This window comes from Onychomys torridus, chromosome 13 (assembly GCF_903995425.1).
Source record: "Onychomys torridus chromosome 13, mOncTor1.1, whole genome shotgun sequence".
NCBI lineage: Eukaryota > Metazoa > Chordata > Mammalia > Rodentia > Cricetidae > Onychomys > Onychomys torridus.
This window is the reverse complement of record NC_050455.1, coordinates 25,121,489-25,138,821: the sequence shown is the minus strand read 5'-3', so window position 1 is coordinate 25,138,821 and position 17,333 is coordinate 25,121,489. Positions and strand designations below refer to the sequence as shown.

Genomic DNA, 17,333 nt, shown 5'->3' with positions numbered 1-17,333 from the left:
TGTAAAATTAAAACACAATATAATAATAATAAAAAAAATTAAAAAAAAACTATACAGAGAAACCCTAAAAATAAAAAAATAAAAAAAAGCCTTGACCTTTTTACTTCTTGTAACCAAAATAAATAAAGGATCCTGTGAGCCAAAGCCTTAGTTACCCTACAGTGCATTCAAAGCTGAATGGCCTTAAGAAAAGCAGGATAAGATTAATAATTGAGCAGTTCTCTCACCAGAATGAATTTGTATGGTTTTTACTGTTGCTTGAATCCTGACCTTGATTTCCCCTATTTAATCAGAGTCAGTGATCCCAGGAATAACATGGGTCCCTTGAAGAGAAGTTGAATTTCTACCTAGAACTAACCCCTCTTAACCACTTGACCAGGGAGTAGAGGTCCATAAACTCCTGTAGGGAGGTTACATTAGGAATGTCTGGGGGTTATATGACTGAGGTGGTGGAACTTAGGTCCAGTCCTGCACTTCCTGGGGTTGTCTGGAGTAACTGTTGGATTGTCCAGTGTCCTCCTGGAAAAGAAAGGGATTGAACACTGCTGTCTCATTATTTGAGGGACCTGAGGCTGGCCTCTTTGGAAGTTTCCTGAGGGGAAAGCAGGAGGCTGTGCTAAATTACCTCCCTGAATTATCATAGGTGGTAGGGGGGGCCCATTTTTATGAAATTTAGATGTATAATCTCTTTGCCAATGAAATCCTTTCTGGCACCAAAGACAGAGAGAATCTGGAGGATTTGTAATTGCTCCAGGCTTCGTATTAACAGGAGAAGGACAAACAGGTCCTCCTTGATTTTTATTAGAACACTGTCACTTGTATGTTCTTTCTGACCACAGGAAAAACAAGCCCCCCGCCCCCGCCCCCATTCCCTGGTGGGGCTGCCTCTGAGGGACTGAGTAGTAGTTTTACCTTGGAGGACAGCAGCAATAGCTATGCCCTGAGCAAAAGAGGAGCTGAAATCAACACAAGCCTTCAGATCACCTGGAATAGTTCCCAGTCCTCTAATAGGTTTTAACAACGTCTTGTAGGCATTCTTGGCTTTCTCATAGGTCAGTTGTTTAATGATTATTTCTGTAGCCTGCTCCTGAGATAGGATTTTCGTCACAGCATCAGTGAGCCGAGAAATAGATGACTCATAAGGCTCATCCCCTTTTTGTTTTATATTAACCATCCCCTGGGAAGAAATATCTGATGTAGGCAAATTTTTCCAAGCATCAATAACTAAATCAGAAATTAAAAGCAAAACCTTTTTAGGTATTTTTAGCTGTTGCCTAGAATCAACCATTGGCCTACTCCCAATAGCATAGAGAGATCTGTATCCTCTTCTCTCTTTCTGATACCAACTTCCTTTTTTGCTTCTTCCTCATATTCTATCTTCCATAATAAGAAATGTCCTCCTGGTTAGGCACATTTTAGCCAATTGGTGCCAATAATTAAGAGTCATCCAATAAGTACCAAAATTCTCCAAAAATGTTGTAACATAAGGTGACGTGGCACCATAACTGGCAGCTGTATCCTTTAATTCTTTAAAAAGCTTGTAAGGCAGTGGTTCCTATAAAGGTCCATCGTTTTCATCCTCTTTGTCCCCATAAATAACAGGGATCTCCAAATAAAATTGCTCCATGGGCAGTGAAAGAAATACCTAAGAGTCCTGAGCCATAGTTTAAGTTTCCCTCTTTTCTTTCCAAGAGGAGGAACAGATGGCTATTTATAAGGTGGAGACCAATCTTTATCATAATGTTTTGCAGCTTCTTTTAAATCAGAGGCATCATGAGGCTCTAAAAGCTCCTTAGGAGCATCCTCAGGGTCAGATTTTTCTGAATCATTATTTAACAGATAAATTAAATCGCCATGCTTTTGTCCAACTCCTGCCCAATCAAGAACTTAACTCCATCTGAATCTAGAATTCCCCTACCTCCCCACCCTCTACTCATTAAAAACCCTGCCTCAACTGAGCTCAAGGCTCTCAACTGATCCAACTGCTATTTCTGAATGGATGGAGAGGCCAAGCTTGAGCTTGCAATAAAGGCTCTTTGCTTTTGCATACCAAAAAAAAAAAAAAAAAAAAAAGACAAACAAACAAACAAACAAAACAAAAACAAAAAACTCCATTCTTTAATAAAGGAGGGTTAGAAGGAGATTTTATGGGAACAGGAGTGTTCATACCCTTTAACAAGAGAGTGATTCTTTTAGAACATTGTCAGAGAGATCTGTCCCTTCTTCTGCAGACAGATTTTGTTTAATAAGTCCCCACAAAGTAAATGCTTGAATAGGTACTTCTTCAGGGCCATGTTTAGTGTACCAACATCTTATATCTTTTCCAACTTTTTCCCAAACTTCTCAGTCTAAAGTTCTGTGGTCTGGAAACCAAGGACTAGTCTTTTGCACAAACTGTAAAAATTCTGACAAACTGTGTTCCTGGACTTTAATACCTTTCTTTTTTTAGGGAACATTTAAGGATATCAATATATATTTGTCTCTCAGAGGAGTTAGTCTGTCCCATTTTTATACTTCTTACTTCTCACTCTTCTTACCCAGTCTTTTCTTATATCAGGAGGTCCTGCAGTGGCCTTAGTGAGGTCATTCTTCACAGCTAAGGGGGAACTTACCCTATCTCCAGGTCCTATGATAGGGTGCCAGTTGCTAGAGTCCAGCTCTGGATAAGGGCAGGGTCTGAAGTGGGTAGATGTAAGAGCAGCGATGGAGAAATCGGACACAGGACACTTCTTAGTTTCATTTCACAGGAGAGGGACAGAGAGGAAGCACAACTTAATATGGCAAGACATCCTCAGATAACCTGCATCTCCCACAGGCTTCATTCATACACAAAATCATTTCCTCATAGAATTAATCATTGTTTACAAAGTCTTTCCATGCTGCACACCTTTTCTAAAATCTTCCTTGATTACATAAGCTTATCAAAGTAAAAGAAACAAACCAGCAAACAGCAATGTCACGAGAACGAAACTCTAACATCGTGATAAAATCAGTTCTTTTAACTCAATATCTTTCCCCTTAAAATTGGTGTCATAAAGCCTTGCTGTTACAGAAATGTGAGACAGGATGTCTCTATTTAAGTTTGACGAAGTTAATAGATCAGAAGTTATTTCCTACCACCTTTTATATCAAGCTTCTCTTGTGTTATTCTATTAATCTACTATAATGAATATCTGATCTTTCTACAGAAATTAATTCCTCCGTTCCTTGTTTAAATTCTTTCTTTTATATTTGACATAAGACCACCATCCTTTCCCTTGACCTCTGAAATACAATGCTCTTTTCTTTATTCTTCCTACAATCAGAGAAGTCCTGGTCTGACAAGTCTGCTCAGGAAACCAGGCAGTTCACTGAGCCAGAATGTTTCTCTCTGTGTCTCTGCCATAAACTCTTGTTTCAATGTGTTCTCTGTCTTTATCACAATCCTGCAAAGAGTCAGAGAACATCAGAATTCCTAGAACTGCTTAGTTTGCCTTCAGGCGGGTACCAAGGCTTGTCAAAGTCTTTTCCTGTCCATACCAGTTCCGTATTTCTGAGGTAAAACATGAAAGCCTAATGATTCAGTTATAGTTTGTCAGCTTCTAAAATTTCCCTAAGTTTTCCTTCTTTAATGATTTTTTTTCCAAATCCTGTGTCTCATGCTTACTAACACCACCTAAGTAATAGGTTCTATAAAAAACTCATTTTTTTTTCCAGCTAATTCTCCTAGGAAACCATCATAAATTTTATTCTTACTAAGATCAGCTTTTATAAGAATTGTTACATTATCCCAGCTCTAACTTTTGGTGAGGAGGCCTTAACAGCCAAGAATTCAAACATTAAATATATCAATGACACAGGCAAGAGTTGTGTAGCAAATTCTACCAAGGGCAGTGAAGGGTCAGTCCAAGTCATCCAAGCACTGTGAGCTTTGTCAAGCAGTGCCTTCAAGATGCTTGGCAACCCCAGAGATCCAGTGTCCTCCTCTGACCTGTGCAGGCACGTACACATACACATATTTTTTTTTAAAAAAATGTTTTTTTAAAGATGACCTTCTAGATATCAGAATGAATGAATCAAGTTGGCATGTTCCTCGTGAGACTTAGAGGTTGGTAATGGCTTTCACATGAGTTCTAGGCAGCATTTTCAAGCTTCTGTGACCAGGGAACTCCTTGTTCATGTTATTGATGTGCTTATAAGAAAACACCATGTAGCCAGGCAGTGGTGGCACACGCCTTTAATCCCAACACTGGAGATGCAGAGGCAGGTGGATCTCTGAGTTCAAGGCCAGCCTGGTTGGTCTACAGAATGAGTTCCAGGACAAGGCTACAGGGAGAAACTATATTAAAAAAAAAACAACAAAAAAGATTTTATTTTTAATTGTGTCTGTAAATATGAGCACATGCATGTCTGGTGTCTTTGGATGTCAAAAAGTGTTAGATCCTTGGATCTGGAATTACAGAAAGTGCTCTTAACTGCTGAATCATCTTTTTAGCTGAAGAAATATAAACTTAAAACCTATTTTAAACCTAAGTGAAATAATTGATGCAAGCAAAATTTATCAGTGGATACTAAAACCACCCAATGTGTGATTCTTTGTTGTTACATGATTTTAAAGTATTACCTCACAAAATACTGATCTTTTAAAACACATTTATTTATTATGTATACAGTGTTCTGTCTGCATGTCACAAGAGAGCACCAGATCTCATTGTAGATGGTGGTGAGTCATGTGGTTGCTGGGAATTGAACTCAGGACCTCTGGAAGAGCAGCCAGTGCTCTTCACCTCTGAGCCATCACTCCAGCCCCAAAATAATGATTTTTAAAGGGAGCAATCTAGAGCCACATTCTGGAACAACTGATATCATTTGGTACAGTGCCCATGCATTTGACCTGAATACAATAAGGAAACTTACCAAGATATTGAATATTCTACAAGAATACTGGTCGCCAGGCAGTGGTGGCACACGCCTTTAATCCCAGCACTGGGAGGCAGAGCCAGGTAGATTTCTGTGAGTTCAAGGCCAGCCTGGTCTACAGATCAAGATCCAGGACAGGCACCAAAACTATACAGAGAAACCCTGTCTCAAAAAACAAAACAAAACAAACAAAACAAAAAAACGGTCTAAGCCGGGGGTGGGGGGGGGATGGGGGGGTGGGGGGGTGGGGGGGGTGGCCTGCTCCTTCAATGCCAGCACTTGGGAGGCAAAGGCAAGTGGATCTCTGAGTTAGAAGCCAGCCTGATCTACAGAGTGAGTTCCAGGATAGCCAGAGCTATACAGAGAGACCCTGTCTTGAAAAACAACTAACAAACTGAAGGATACTAGTCCAATCCTCAAGAAGATCAGTATAATAGCATTTGTGTAGAGACAGCTGGGTACCAGCTTTTTGTCTCCTGCTTGGATTGCTGCACTAGGGTCTGCCAATGGTGATACCACTAACCTAAATCTCCAGCCCTTAGTTGAGAATAACAGTGTAATAAAATGCTAAGAATTAATCAATTGGGAAGCTCACCACGCCTGCCGCCCCAGAGCGCAGTCACTCCAGGAAACACACAGACAACACTGTGGTCCAGCATCCCCGGGCACTCTGAGACACGAGTGAGTAGGTGTTGGAGTGATGGGAGAGAAAGAAGCAAGCAAATAGGTGGTGGAGAAATGGAGGACCAGCCATTTGTGCACTCTGAAGCTAGGCAGAACTGGAGATGTGAAGGCGGCTGCTGTTCTTGCTGCTTGGGAAAAGGTGAATTACACTGCCCATCAATTGAGCCAGCCAAAAACACAAATGCCAGTGAGCCTATGCCTGCTTCCTTTGAGAAAACTGACCACTGTATGAGACACCGTGACTCCCAGAGCTGCATCCTAGTCCAGGAGGAAGAGCAGTATCTGCAGAACAGAGACCCACAACTGACTGGATGTTTCCTGCTGTGTTTACTTCTCATCAGTGACCTATCTGATAATCTCTATGGCTGTGGTGGCAGTTCAACCTTGAGAGTGGACGACTCTATATTGAACTACAGTTTTACCGTGCTGTGTCTAACCTTGGCCGGAGACTTCCTTTGGAAGGTTTGTGTTGGACAAATACTTGAAGACACCCAGAGGCCCCACCCACTACAATGCAGGGTGGGCTGGAAGATGACACCTAGAGGCCCCACCCAACGTGTGGTCCACCTGCAGCACAACCACTATGGTGTGCAAGTATGGGTGGAGAGATGGGAGAGAAAGAGAAGACGAAGTGTTTGAGTGCTATGAAGAGAGACGGATCGAAGACACAAAGGTGGAGAGGAACAGCCTGATGAGTACCCTTTGAAGCCACCTGAGACCATGGTGAAGTCCTAGCCCATGCTTCTGCTGAGGGCCATGTCTGGGTCTGTGGCCATATAACAGCAGGGGTCTGTGTTGATGTCCAAGGCCCATGTTACCAACAAAGGCTTTGTGGATGTCCCTGGTCTGGACTGCTGCCTGGGACCATGCTGATATCCAAAAGCTGCATAGAGTTGGTCCCTCTCCTCACTGGAGAGCATGCCTTGCACCTCACCTGGGCAGCATAGTAGAGCAGACCCTGTTGTCAGGGACAGGGGTGAACCAGCCCTGCCCCTTGCTGCCTGCAGCATTGGATAAGCTAGTCAGGGTAATGCTGAAGAGTTCTCTCTGGTGGTAAGGATGAAGAAGAGCTGGCCAACCCAGTGATCACCTGAGCCCAGAAGCAGGGATATGAGTTGGCCCACCCCAACACTCACCTCCATCTATGATCTGCTGGAGCACATGAAGGGGCCGGTCCTGCAGATCCAAAGCTGCAGGATCTTCATGACACAGAGCAACAACAGGATGTCCAAGAAGAGTTCCAGTGAGGCCCAGCATTGATAGAGTAGCAGAGGCCAGAGGCCTTGAACCAGACCATGACATATTGCAGTGAACACTTGCAAGTAAAGATGTGTGAACTAAAGGGTATGCTGTGTAACTCACTGTGTCACACTACAGCTTCCACGACAAGATCTTTTTTTTTTTTTTTTTTTTTTTGAGCTGAGGATCGAACCCAGGGCCTTGTGCTTGCTAGGCAAGCGCTCTACCACTGAGCTAAATCCCCAACCTGACAAGATCTTTTTTAAAAATTTAATTTAATTTTATTGTGGTGGGGAGGTGGCAAGGACAGATGGTGAATATGAAGGGATGGGGAGGTGAATAGGATTGGGGTGCATAATGTGAAATCCACAAAGTCAATAAAGGTAAAAAATAAATAAAAAAGAATTAATCAGGGTCTAAGCATGATGGTTCACATCTTTAATTCCAGCAGTAGGGAGGTACAGATAGGCAGATCTCTGATTTCAAGGCCAGCTTGGTCTGCCTAGTGAGTACTAGGCCAGCCAAAGCTAGATCATGAGACCTTTCTCAAAACAAAACAATTGATCAATCCAGGTAGAGGGCATATAGGTTATTTTTTTAAAAAATATTTATTGTTTTTATTTATGTGCATGTGGTGGGAGGGGGAAGTACCAATCTTTGTGGTTGTCTTTAGAGGCCAGAAAAGGGCATCAGATCCCCTGCAGCCGGAGTTACAGGCAGCTGTGAGCCACTGGACCTAGGAACTGGGAACCTAACTCTGCTCCTGGAACAGCGGCAAGTGCTCTTTATTGCTGAGCCGTCTCTAGCCCTGGGGTTTGGTTTTTAAAGTTTTATTATGTAGCCCGGTGTTGGGGAATGTTGTTTTAAGGTGTATTACTTTTGCTTATGCTGCATTTGTTTAACTCTGTGGAGCTGTGTTACTATGCCTGTGTAAAACACCTGATGGTCTAATAAAGAGCTAAACAGCCAGTAGCAAGGCAGGAGGAAGGGTAGGTGGGGCTGGCAGGCAGAGAGAATATATAGAAAGAGAAATCTGGGAGGAGGGAGCTAGCTGCCAGAGAAGGAGGAGGACTCCAGGGGCCAGCCACCCAGCAGCTACACAACCAGCCACGGAGTAAGAGTAAGATTTATAGAAGTAAGAGAACAGGAAAAGCCCAGAGAAAAAAGGTAGATGGGATAATTTAAGTTAATGAAAGCTGGCTAGAAACTAAGCCAATCTAAGGCTGGGCATTCTTAATTAAGAATAAGCCTCCACGTGTGATTTACTTGGGAGCTGGGTGGCGGGTCCCCAAAAAAGAGTAAGAAAAACCAACAACAGCCCAGGGATGGCCTTGAACTCCAGAATCTCCTATCTCAGTCTCCTGGATTCCTGGATTACAATTGTGCACTGCCAGGCCCAGCTTATATGTCTTCATTGTACTAAAAAACAAAACCCCATAAACCTTTCTGTATGTGTGATGTTTTGAAAAAGACTTGAAAAAGCTTAACTCTTTTACATTTATTTGTGTGGGTGTGGGTGTGTGGGTATATGAAGGTCAGAGGACAATTTGCAGGAGTTTGTTCATTCCATGTGGTTCTGTATAGACCATGTGGGTTCCAAGGATTGAGCTCAGGTCATCAGGCCAGGTGGCAAGTGCCTTTACTCACTGAACCATCTTGTAGGCACTTGAGAAGTTTTTAAGTTATTCTTGGGGTTGGAGAGATAATGTTTAAGAGCTCTGGCTATTCTTGCAGAGGACCAAGGTTCAATTCCCAGAACCCATGTGGTATCTCACAACTGTCTGTAACTCTAGCTCCTGGCAATTCAGTACCCTTTTCAGGCCCCTGTGGGCACCACACACATGTGGCATACATATACATACATTCAGGCAAAAAGCCCATAAACATAAATGGAAATGAATTTTTTGTTTGCTTGAGATGATGACTCTCTGTGTAGCCCTGGCTACCCTGGAACTCACTCTGCAGACTAGGCTGGCCTTAAACTCAGAGAGATCTGCCTGTGACTGCCTCCCAAGTGCTGGGATTAGTTAAAGGTGTGTGCTACCATACCCAGTTAAAGATAAATCTTTAAAAAAGAAAGAAAAAGTCCCTGAGTACCATGAGGCCAGCCTCTCTGTTGTGAATCTAGTTCTCACAGCATTGCTAAGGAAATACGGAGATAATCCACGATCTCTGTATATGCATATGGAAGTCTCAGAAACCAATGCCAATTCTTTGGGAAATCTGTTATATTTCAAGAAGTGTGCATGCTTAAGCAACCCTATTTGGGTGTTTTTGTTTGTTTTTCTGCTTAGCTGGGTTTCCTTATGCAAACATTAATAGAGTTTTTGTAGAAGAATCATAACAAAGTGCTTCTTCTGACTTGGTTGACACCAGCAGACTCCAAAGCTACACAGAGAACCCCTGTCTTGAAAAACCAAGGGGGCGGGCGGGGGGGGGGGGGTGACTATTTCCTAGAATGTGCTGAAATAAGACTTTGGTGAGCCCTGTGGAGTTTTTGATTGTTTGTTTTTGTGGTTTTTCGAGACAGGCTTTCTCTGTGTTGCCCTGGCTTCTGAGATTAAAGGGATGTACTACTACTGCCCAGCTTGAAACAGTTATTTGTTTGTTTATTTTTTGTTTCCTGAGACAAAGTTTCTATGGAGCTTTGGCTATCCTGGAATTGACTCTGTAGACCAGGCTGGCCTGGAACTCAGAGAGATCCATCTGAGTACAGGGATTAAAGGTGTGCACCACCGCCACCTGGCTGAACAAACACAGTTTTTAAAAAATTTTGTTTATGTGTGTGCTGTATGTGTGTTTATGTGTGTCTGTATGTATACTCTGTGTGTTCAGGTGTCCACAGAGGCCTGCACAGGGTGTCAAAACCCCCAGAAACTAGCATTATAGGCAGCTGTAACTGTGATGCTGAGGACTGAACCTGGGTTCTCTACAAGCGCAGCAAGTGCTCTTAACCTCTGAGCCATCTCTCCAGCCCCCCAAATTCCATTTTTGAATAATAGGAATGTTAGGCATTTTTCTAACATGCCTGAAATTATTGGCAGCTTGAGCTCGGAAGAGGGTCCCAACTTCAGCATATCTGGGATGACCGGAGAACTCTTAGTTAGGCTAGTGGTTCCTAGTTGTTGGATTCTAGTGGTGTTTCTGTTTTATCACAACTATGAAAAATCTCTGGGGCAAGTCCTGGGGGAACATTGTAGGCCTCTTTGGAATTCTGTGAGGCTGTCTAGCACCAACTCCAGGCTTCTTGCTGCTGCTGCTGCTGCCACCGCCACCGCTCCAGCCCCAGCCCAGGATGTGCTCATGTGTGGTTTCTTGTTGATTGCAGCAATAGGAAATGCCTTTGCGGTCCTAAGCAATCCTGACAAGAGACTCCGCTATGATGAGTATGGAGATGAGCAGGTGACTTTCACTGCACCTCCAGCCAGATCTTACCATTATTACAGGGATTTTGAAGCTGACATCTCTCCAGAAGAACTATTCAATGTGTTCTTTGGAGGACATTTTCCTTCAGGTTGGTATCTTCATTTTTTTTTTTTTTTTTTAAGTTTTGCCTGCATGTATGACTGTGTACCTTATGTCATTTAGGTACATGCCTTTAATCCCAGCACTTGGGAGGCAGAGGCAGGCAGATCTCTGTGCGTTCAAAGTGAATCTGGTCTACAGAGTGAGTTCCAGGACAGCCAGGACACAGAGAAACTTTGTCTCAAAAAACCAAAAAATAAAATAAAAAAAATTAAATTAGTAAAAGTCCTTTAGAGGCTAGGGAGCTGCCTCCGTGGTTAAAAGCACTGGCTGCTCTTGCAGAGGACCAGGATTTGATTCCCAGCACTCACATGGTGACTCACAACCATCTATAACTCCAGTTGTAGGAGACCTGACACATTCTGGCTTCTGTGGGCATTTCATGCATGTGATGCACAGACATAAGTATAGACAAAAGACCATACACACTGAATTAAGTAATTTTTAAATGTCACAATGAATCACTGGGCATGATGATTTATATATATCTATAGTATTCATATATACACAGCGAAATATATATAGTATACACACACACACACACACACACACACACACGCGCGCGCGTGCGCACATGCACAGACACATACACACACATGCACAGATACACGCACGCGCACAGACACACACACACACACACACACACACACACACACACACACACACACACACTTCCAGCACTTGTTGGGTGAGGAAGCAGGAAAAGCAGGAGTTCACGGTCATCCTTCAATACATGGCAGACCTGAGGCCAGCTGGACTACGTGAGTCCCTGTCTCAAAACAAAATAAAAATAAGCTGGGTGGTGGCACACGCCTCTAATCCTAGAACTTGGGAGGCAGAGGCATATGGATCTCTGTGAGTTTGAGTCCAGTCTGGTCTATAGAGCAAGTTCCAGGACAGCCAGGGCTACGCAGAGAACCCTGTCTTGAAAAAACAAAAAAACAGAACGAACTAACAAAAACCCACTACCACCACCACCAACAACAAAAAGAAACCCATAAAGGGTAGTTGGAATTCAGTGGCTAAGGGTACTGGCTGCTCTTTCAGACAACCCAGGCTTTAGTCCCAGTACTCACATGGTGACTCACTAATATCTGTGACTCCGGTTCCAAGGGATTGACCTCTGCAGGCATGCATGTGGTACACATACATACATGCAGATTAAAAACACTCAAGTCCTTTTGGGAGGAGGGGAGAGAGGGGAAACTGTGGTTGGTATGTAAAATAAATGCAAAAAAAAGTTAATAAAATTAAAAAAACAAAACAAAAACAGGGGCTGGAGAGATGGCTCAGAGGTTAAGAGCAGAGGTCCTGAGTTCAATTCCCAGCACCCACATGGTGGCTCACAACCATCTGTAATGAGATCTGGCGCCCTCTTCTGTGTACATGATAAATAAATAAATCTTTTTAAAAAATTTAAAAAACCACTCAAGCTCATAAATAAATCTTTTATTTATTTATTTATTTTTAAAGGTAAGGTCTCTGTGTGTAAGCTTGGCTGTCCTGGAAAGCTCTGTAGATCAGTCTGTCCTCAAACTCAGAGTTCTGCCTGCCTCTGCCTTGAATGCTGGGATTAAAGGTTTGTGTAACCACACCCAGGAACATAAAATAAATCTTTAAGTGAACAAACAAAAATACATAAATTTGGGGTTGGAGAGATGGCTTAGCACTTGTCCATATAGAGGACCTGGGTTCAATTTCCAACAGACACAGCAGCTCACTACCATCTCTAACTCCATTTCCAGGTGGGTCCTGGTGATGCCTTCTTCTGGCCTCCATGGGTACTCTGTGCATATAGTACACAGACATGCAAGCAGGCGTAGTTATTAACTGTCTTAGTCATTGTTCTAGTGCTGTGAAGAAACATCATGACCAAGGACGCTCTTAGAAAATGTTTGATTAGGGGCTTGCTAATAGTTTCAGAGGATTAGTCTATTATTATCATGATGGGAAGCAGACAGGCATGGTAATAGAGCAGTAGCTGAGAGCTTTACATCTTGATCTATACACAGCATTCAGAGAGAGAGAAACTGAGCCTGGTGTGGGCTTTTGAAACCTCAAATTCCAACCCCACTGACAGTCTCCTCCAACAAGACCACAACTACTTAAACAAGGCCACACCTCCTAGTCCTTCCCAAACAGTTCCACCAGCTGAGGACTAAACATTCAAATGTAGAGACCTGTAGGATCCATTCTCATTTAAACACCACATACTCATTTACATAAAAGGAAATCTTTTTAAAATATCACAGTGAAACCCATTTTCTTTACCTCAATATGTGTAACAATAGAAATCACAGAAAGCAGTTGAGAAAATTCAGTGCCAAGATAGTAAGTTGAATTTTTTATGTTGCTAGGGATGCAACTGGAGCCTCCAGCATGCTAGGCATGTATCCCGCGCTAAGCAACACCCCAGCTACAAATTGGACTTTGTTTTGTTTTGTTTTTCAAGACAGGCTTTCTCTGTGTAGCCCTGGCTGTCCTGGAACTCACTCTATAGACCAGGCTGGCCTCGCACTCAAACAGAGATCCACCTACCTCTGCCTCCCGAGTGCTGGGATTAAAGGCGTGAGCCACGACTGCCCAGCAATAAATTGAATTTTATGGGTGGTTATTAAAGATGCTAGTGACCCAAGTTCAATTCCCAGCACCCACATGGCAGCTAACAACTGTAACTCCAAGATCTAACACCCTCACGCAGACATGCATGCAGGCAAAACATCAATGCACATAAATTAAAAATAAATCACAGAAGCAGACATAAGTATGTCAGATAGGATTTATGCTCAAAATGCTGTCTTCTCGCCTTTGCAGTTTTCTCCCACAAACTGAAAAGGACTGGTCCATGAAGTCAGGAGAACCTTGCACATCCCATGCCTGGCTGGCCCCCCTGGCTCACCTATTGCCTTCTTTTTTGCTGGGTCAGATAGACAGATGCCTGTCTTTAGCCTCCTTGGGAACAAGACTTTGAAAAGGGCCAAAAAGGAATTGCCATCTCATAAATGTTCTCTCTCTCTCCCTCTCTTCCTTTTCCCCTCCCTTTTTCTAATGTCTGTTTTCCAGGAAATATTCACATGTTCTCAAATGTGACAGACGACAGTCACTATTTTCGCAGGCGACACCGCCATGAGAGGACACAGACACACAAGAGAGAGGAAGAAGACAAAGCTCAGGTGCGTGTGCAGCCGAGATCATACACAGATCATACTGAGCCCATTCCTGTCGGGGTGAGGAGACCTACTCGTACACAGGGCATACTGAGCCTTCTCCTATGGTATATAATCAGTCCTAGAAGTTCAATTGAGCTATGTTTCTAAAATGTACTTTAAGCTAGAATGTTGGTAATCCTCCATCCCTGATCCTTTTTTGTGTTTTTGTAGGATCTCAATTTCCCTGTAAGGATGTCTCTCTCTTTCTTTCTTTTTTAAGTTTTTTTTTGTTTGTTTGTTTTTTGAGACAAGTTCTTTCTGTGTAGCCCTGGCTGTCCTGGAACTCTATGTAGCCCAGGCTAGCCTCAGATTCATAGAGATCTGCCTGCCTCTGCCTCCCAAGTGCTGGGACTAAAGTCATATGCCACCATGTCCAGCTTGTGGGGCTGTCTTGATCAAACTTTTCTTTATTACAGAAAATAAGAATCCCTTTCAAAATATTCAGAACTAAAAGGGGTGTTAAATAAGAAACCCGGAAAGAGGTCTGGAGAGATGGCTCAGAGGTTAAGAGCACTGACTGCTCTTCCAGAGGTCCTGAGTTCAATTCCCAGCAACCACATGGTGGCTTACAACTACCTACAGTGAGATCTGGTGCCCTCTTCTGGCCACAGGCATATATGCAGGCAGAATACAGTGTATACAATAAATACATAAACCTTCAAGTTGAAAAAGAAAGAAAGAGAGAGAGAGAAAGAAAAAAGAAAGAGAGAGAGAGAGAGAGAAGGAAGGAAGGAAGAAAGAAAAGGAAGGAAGGAAGGAAGGAAAGAAGGAAAGAAACCAGGAGAGGCTCATAAAAAGCTCAAAAGACAACAGCACCGCCGGGATTCAGGTTTCCAGGCTTGGTGGCACTTTGAGTTCTACGCTACCAAGGTGTCCAAACACTCAGGTACCCATTCTAAACAACAACAAATACTGTGCCTCTGGCTGGTTCGCAGCCCTGAGAGAATGCCTTTTGTCCAAACAGTAGTTAATGAAGAAGTGTGATGAGCCTGGACCCCACGTGGTCAAGGGAGAATGTGGTCGTCTCTGATACAGTTCGATGTCATCAGTTTTGGACAGCTATGGCAGAGTAAGAACTGCTTCACACTGGCCACTGCTGGAGCCCTGTGTCTGGCAGAATTAGAGATGGAAGGGACAGCGCGGTCTTTGACAGTCCAGGTTGAGGGGCTTCCTTTACCCTCTCAGCAGGGAGAAATGAGTTGTTTGGTTCTAAGCTGCAGTCCAGCTTTTTTGGCAATCCTTGGCTTTGTGGGTGTGCCCACAATATGCAATAGTCTGCATTTCCTCTGGGATGTCTGTATTCTCAGACACTTCATTTTTCTTTTACAGACTCCATATTCTGCATTTGTTCAGCTGCTTCCAGTTCTGGTGATTGTGCTTATTTCTGTCATTACTCAGCTGCTGGCTGCTAACCCCCCATATAGTCTATTCTATAAATCGTAAGTTGAAAATTCCAATTTTTCCTTAGTATCAGTCTGAAAGATGAAAGACTTGGCCGGGCGGTGGTGGCGCACGCCTTTGATCCCAGCACTCGGGAGGCAGAGGCAGGCGGATCTCTGTGAGTTGGAGGCCAGCCTGGGCTACAGAGTGAGAGTTCCAGGACAGCCAGGGCTACACAGAGAAATCCTGTCTTGGGGGAAAAATTGGAAAAAACAATTGAAAAAGAAAAAGAAAAGAAAGATGAAAGACTTAAGATTTTGCTGATTCATGCTGACATTTCATTTCACCTTCCACTGTGGAAAATGCTGACCTTATGTTTCAAGGAATTCAAAGTTTCTCTAGTGTTTTCTGTGGAGGTCCTAAGTTTAGGTGCTTGAAAACACCGACACTAAACCAAAAGCCAAGCAGTAATAATGTATACCAAGTGGGTAGCAGCTGCCACGCCTAAAGAGGGGGGTTGTTTTGTTACATAATGACACCCTCTGGTCAACTGAAAAACAGTCAGGATTGGTTCAGAAGGACCAGCAGGATGATTTGAGGTTCCTAATAAATCTCTCTCCCCGTAGTGAAGTTAGGAAGAACTTCAGTGAAGTTGGGGATGGTGGCTCATACCTGTAATCCAGCATGGAGGAGGCAGGGACAAAGGACTGCCTTGATTCCAGGCCAGCCTGAGCTACAGTGAGAAAGAGGGACAGAGAAGAGAAGAGGGGAAAGAGGGGACAGAAAGAAGAGGGGGGAGAGGGGAAGGAGAGAGGGCAGGTTGTGATGATGCATAGTGACTGGGACCTAGTGATTTTTTCCATTTTTTTAATTGAAAGAAGAGTGGAGAGATGGTTCAGAGGTAAAGAGCACTGGCTGCTCTTGCAGCACTCACATGGTGGGTCACAACCATCCATCATTCCAGTTTCAGAGGATCTGATGCCCTCTTCTGGCCTCTGTGGTCAGACATTCAAATGGTTCGCAGACATTCAAGCAGGCAAAATGCTCATACACATAAAATTAAGATTAGTGAAAATTACAAGGAGGGGTGGCACATGCTTTTAATCCCAGCACTTGGAGACAGAGGGTCTCTGAGTTCAGTGCCAGCATGGTCTACAGAGTAAATTCTAGGACAGCCAGAGCTGTTATTCATAGAAACTCTATCTTGAAGAAAAAAAAATTACAAGAAGGGACATTAGTTGTTATTAAGGACATAGAGTCAAACTATGCTATTGTGTTTCTTTGCTTTTGCTGAGAACAAAATTTATTATGATTTTTGTTGAGGCATGTGGATTATACATAAATACAGATTAGGAATATTTTTTTAATTTTTCCACTTAGTGCTTTCAATTGCTTTGGTCAAAGGTTGGTCCCTAAGTAAGCATCAAGAGCATCAGCTGGCGACACATTTAGACCTGTTAGTGAGTAAACTTGAGGCTGCACGTGGTGCATGCTCCTTTAATCCCAGCACCTGGGAGGCAGAGTGGTGGAGCTCTATAAATTCCAGGTCAGCCTGGGCTACATAGTGAGTTCCAAGACCAAAAGAAAGAAAGAAGAGAGAAAAGTAAACTTCAGGGTTGGTTTGTTTGTTTTTGAGAATCTCTTGGGGTTGGGGATTTAGCTCAGTGGTAGAGTGCTTGCCTAGCAAGCACAAGCCCTGGGTTTGGTCCTCAGCTCCAAAAAAAGAAAGAGAAAGAGAAAGAGAGAGAATATATCTCTCACCCTGTAGTCCAACTGGCCTCAGATTCACAGCAGTCTTCCTGCCTCAGCCTCCCAAAGCGGAGATTAAAGTCGTATGACCATGCCTGGTTCTAGTTTTTTCCCTTTGGTTTAGTTTACTCTGACTCTTTCAGTGTCGATCTTGCTATAGCCCAGGCTGGTCTCGTGTGTTTGGTTCTCTTGCTCCCAGCTTCTGAGTGCTAGGACTATAAGATGTGTACTGAGATAATTAAGGCTCTTGCTATTTGCATACGTGGATGGTGGTCTTTTGTGGGACTTCTCCAGGACCCTAACATGTGCCACCAGGTTGAAGTGCTAGGACAACATGTGTATACCACTGTATCTGGCTTTTTTTTTTTTTTTTTTTTTTAAGTATCCAGGAACCCTTACATATTTGTTTGTTTGTTTTGTATGTTTAGGTGAATGTGAGGCCAACAAGATGGCTCAGCACATAAAAGTAATTGTTGCCAAGCCTGTCAGACCTGAGTTTGATCCCCAGGACCGACATGGTAGAGGGAGAATGGAGTCTCTCAATTTGTCCTCTAACTTTCACATGTGTGCTGGGGTCTGTGCACACCTGCACTCACATACATACAAAACAAATAAATAAGGCTGGGCCTGGTGGCACATGCTTTTAGT

General features: G+C 43.3%; 1 protein-coding gene across 2 annotated transcripts in view; it reads left to right on the top strand.

Annotated features, from left to right (window-relative positions):
• Dnajc18 (DnaJ heat shock protein family (Hsp40) member C18) overlaps nucleotides 1–17,333 on the top strand; it is a 37,444-nt gene that overhangs the window by 12,758 nt on the left and 7,353 nt on the right. For both annotated transcript variants that reach the window (XM_036204840.1, XM_036204841.1), the window contains 3 exons: nucleotides 10,151–10,336; nucleotides 13,411–13,520; nucleotides 14,886–14,995. In XM_036204840.1, the coding sequence (XP_036060733.1) occupies nucleotides 10,151–10,336; nucleotides 13,411–13,520; nucleotides 14,886–14,995 (406 nt within the window). The remainder of the gene's footprint in view (nucleotides 1–10,150; nucleotides 10,337–13,410; nucleotides 13,521–14,885; nucleotides 14,996–17,333) is intronic.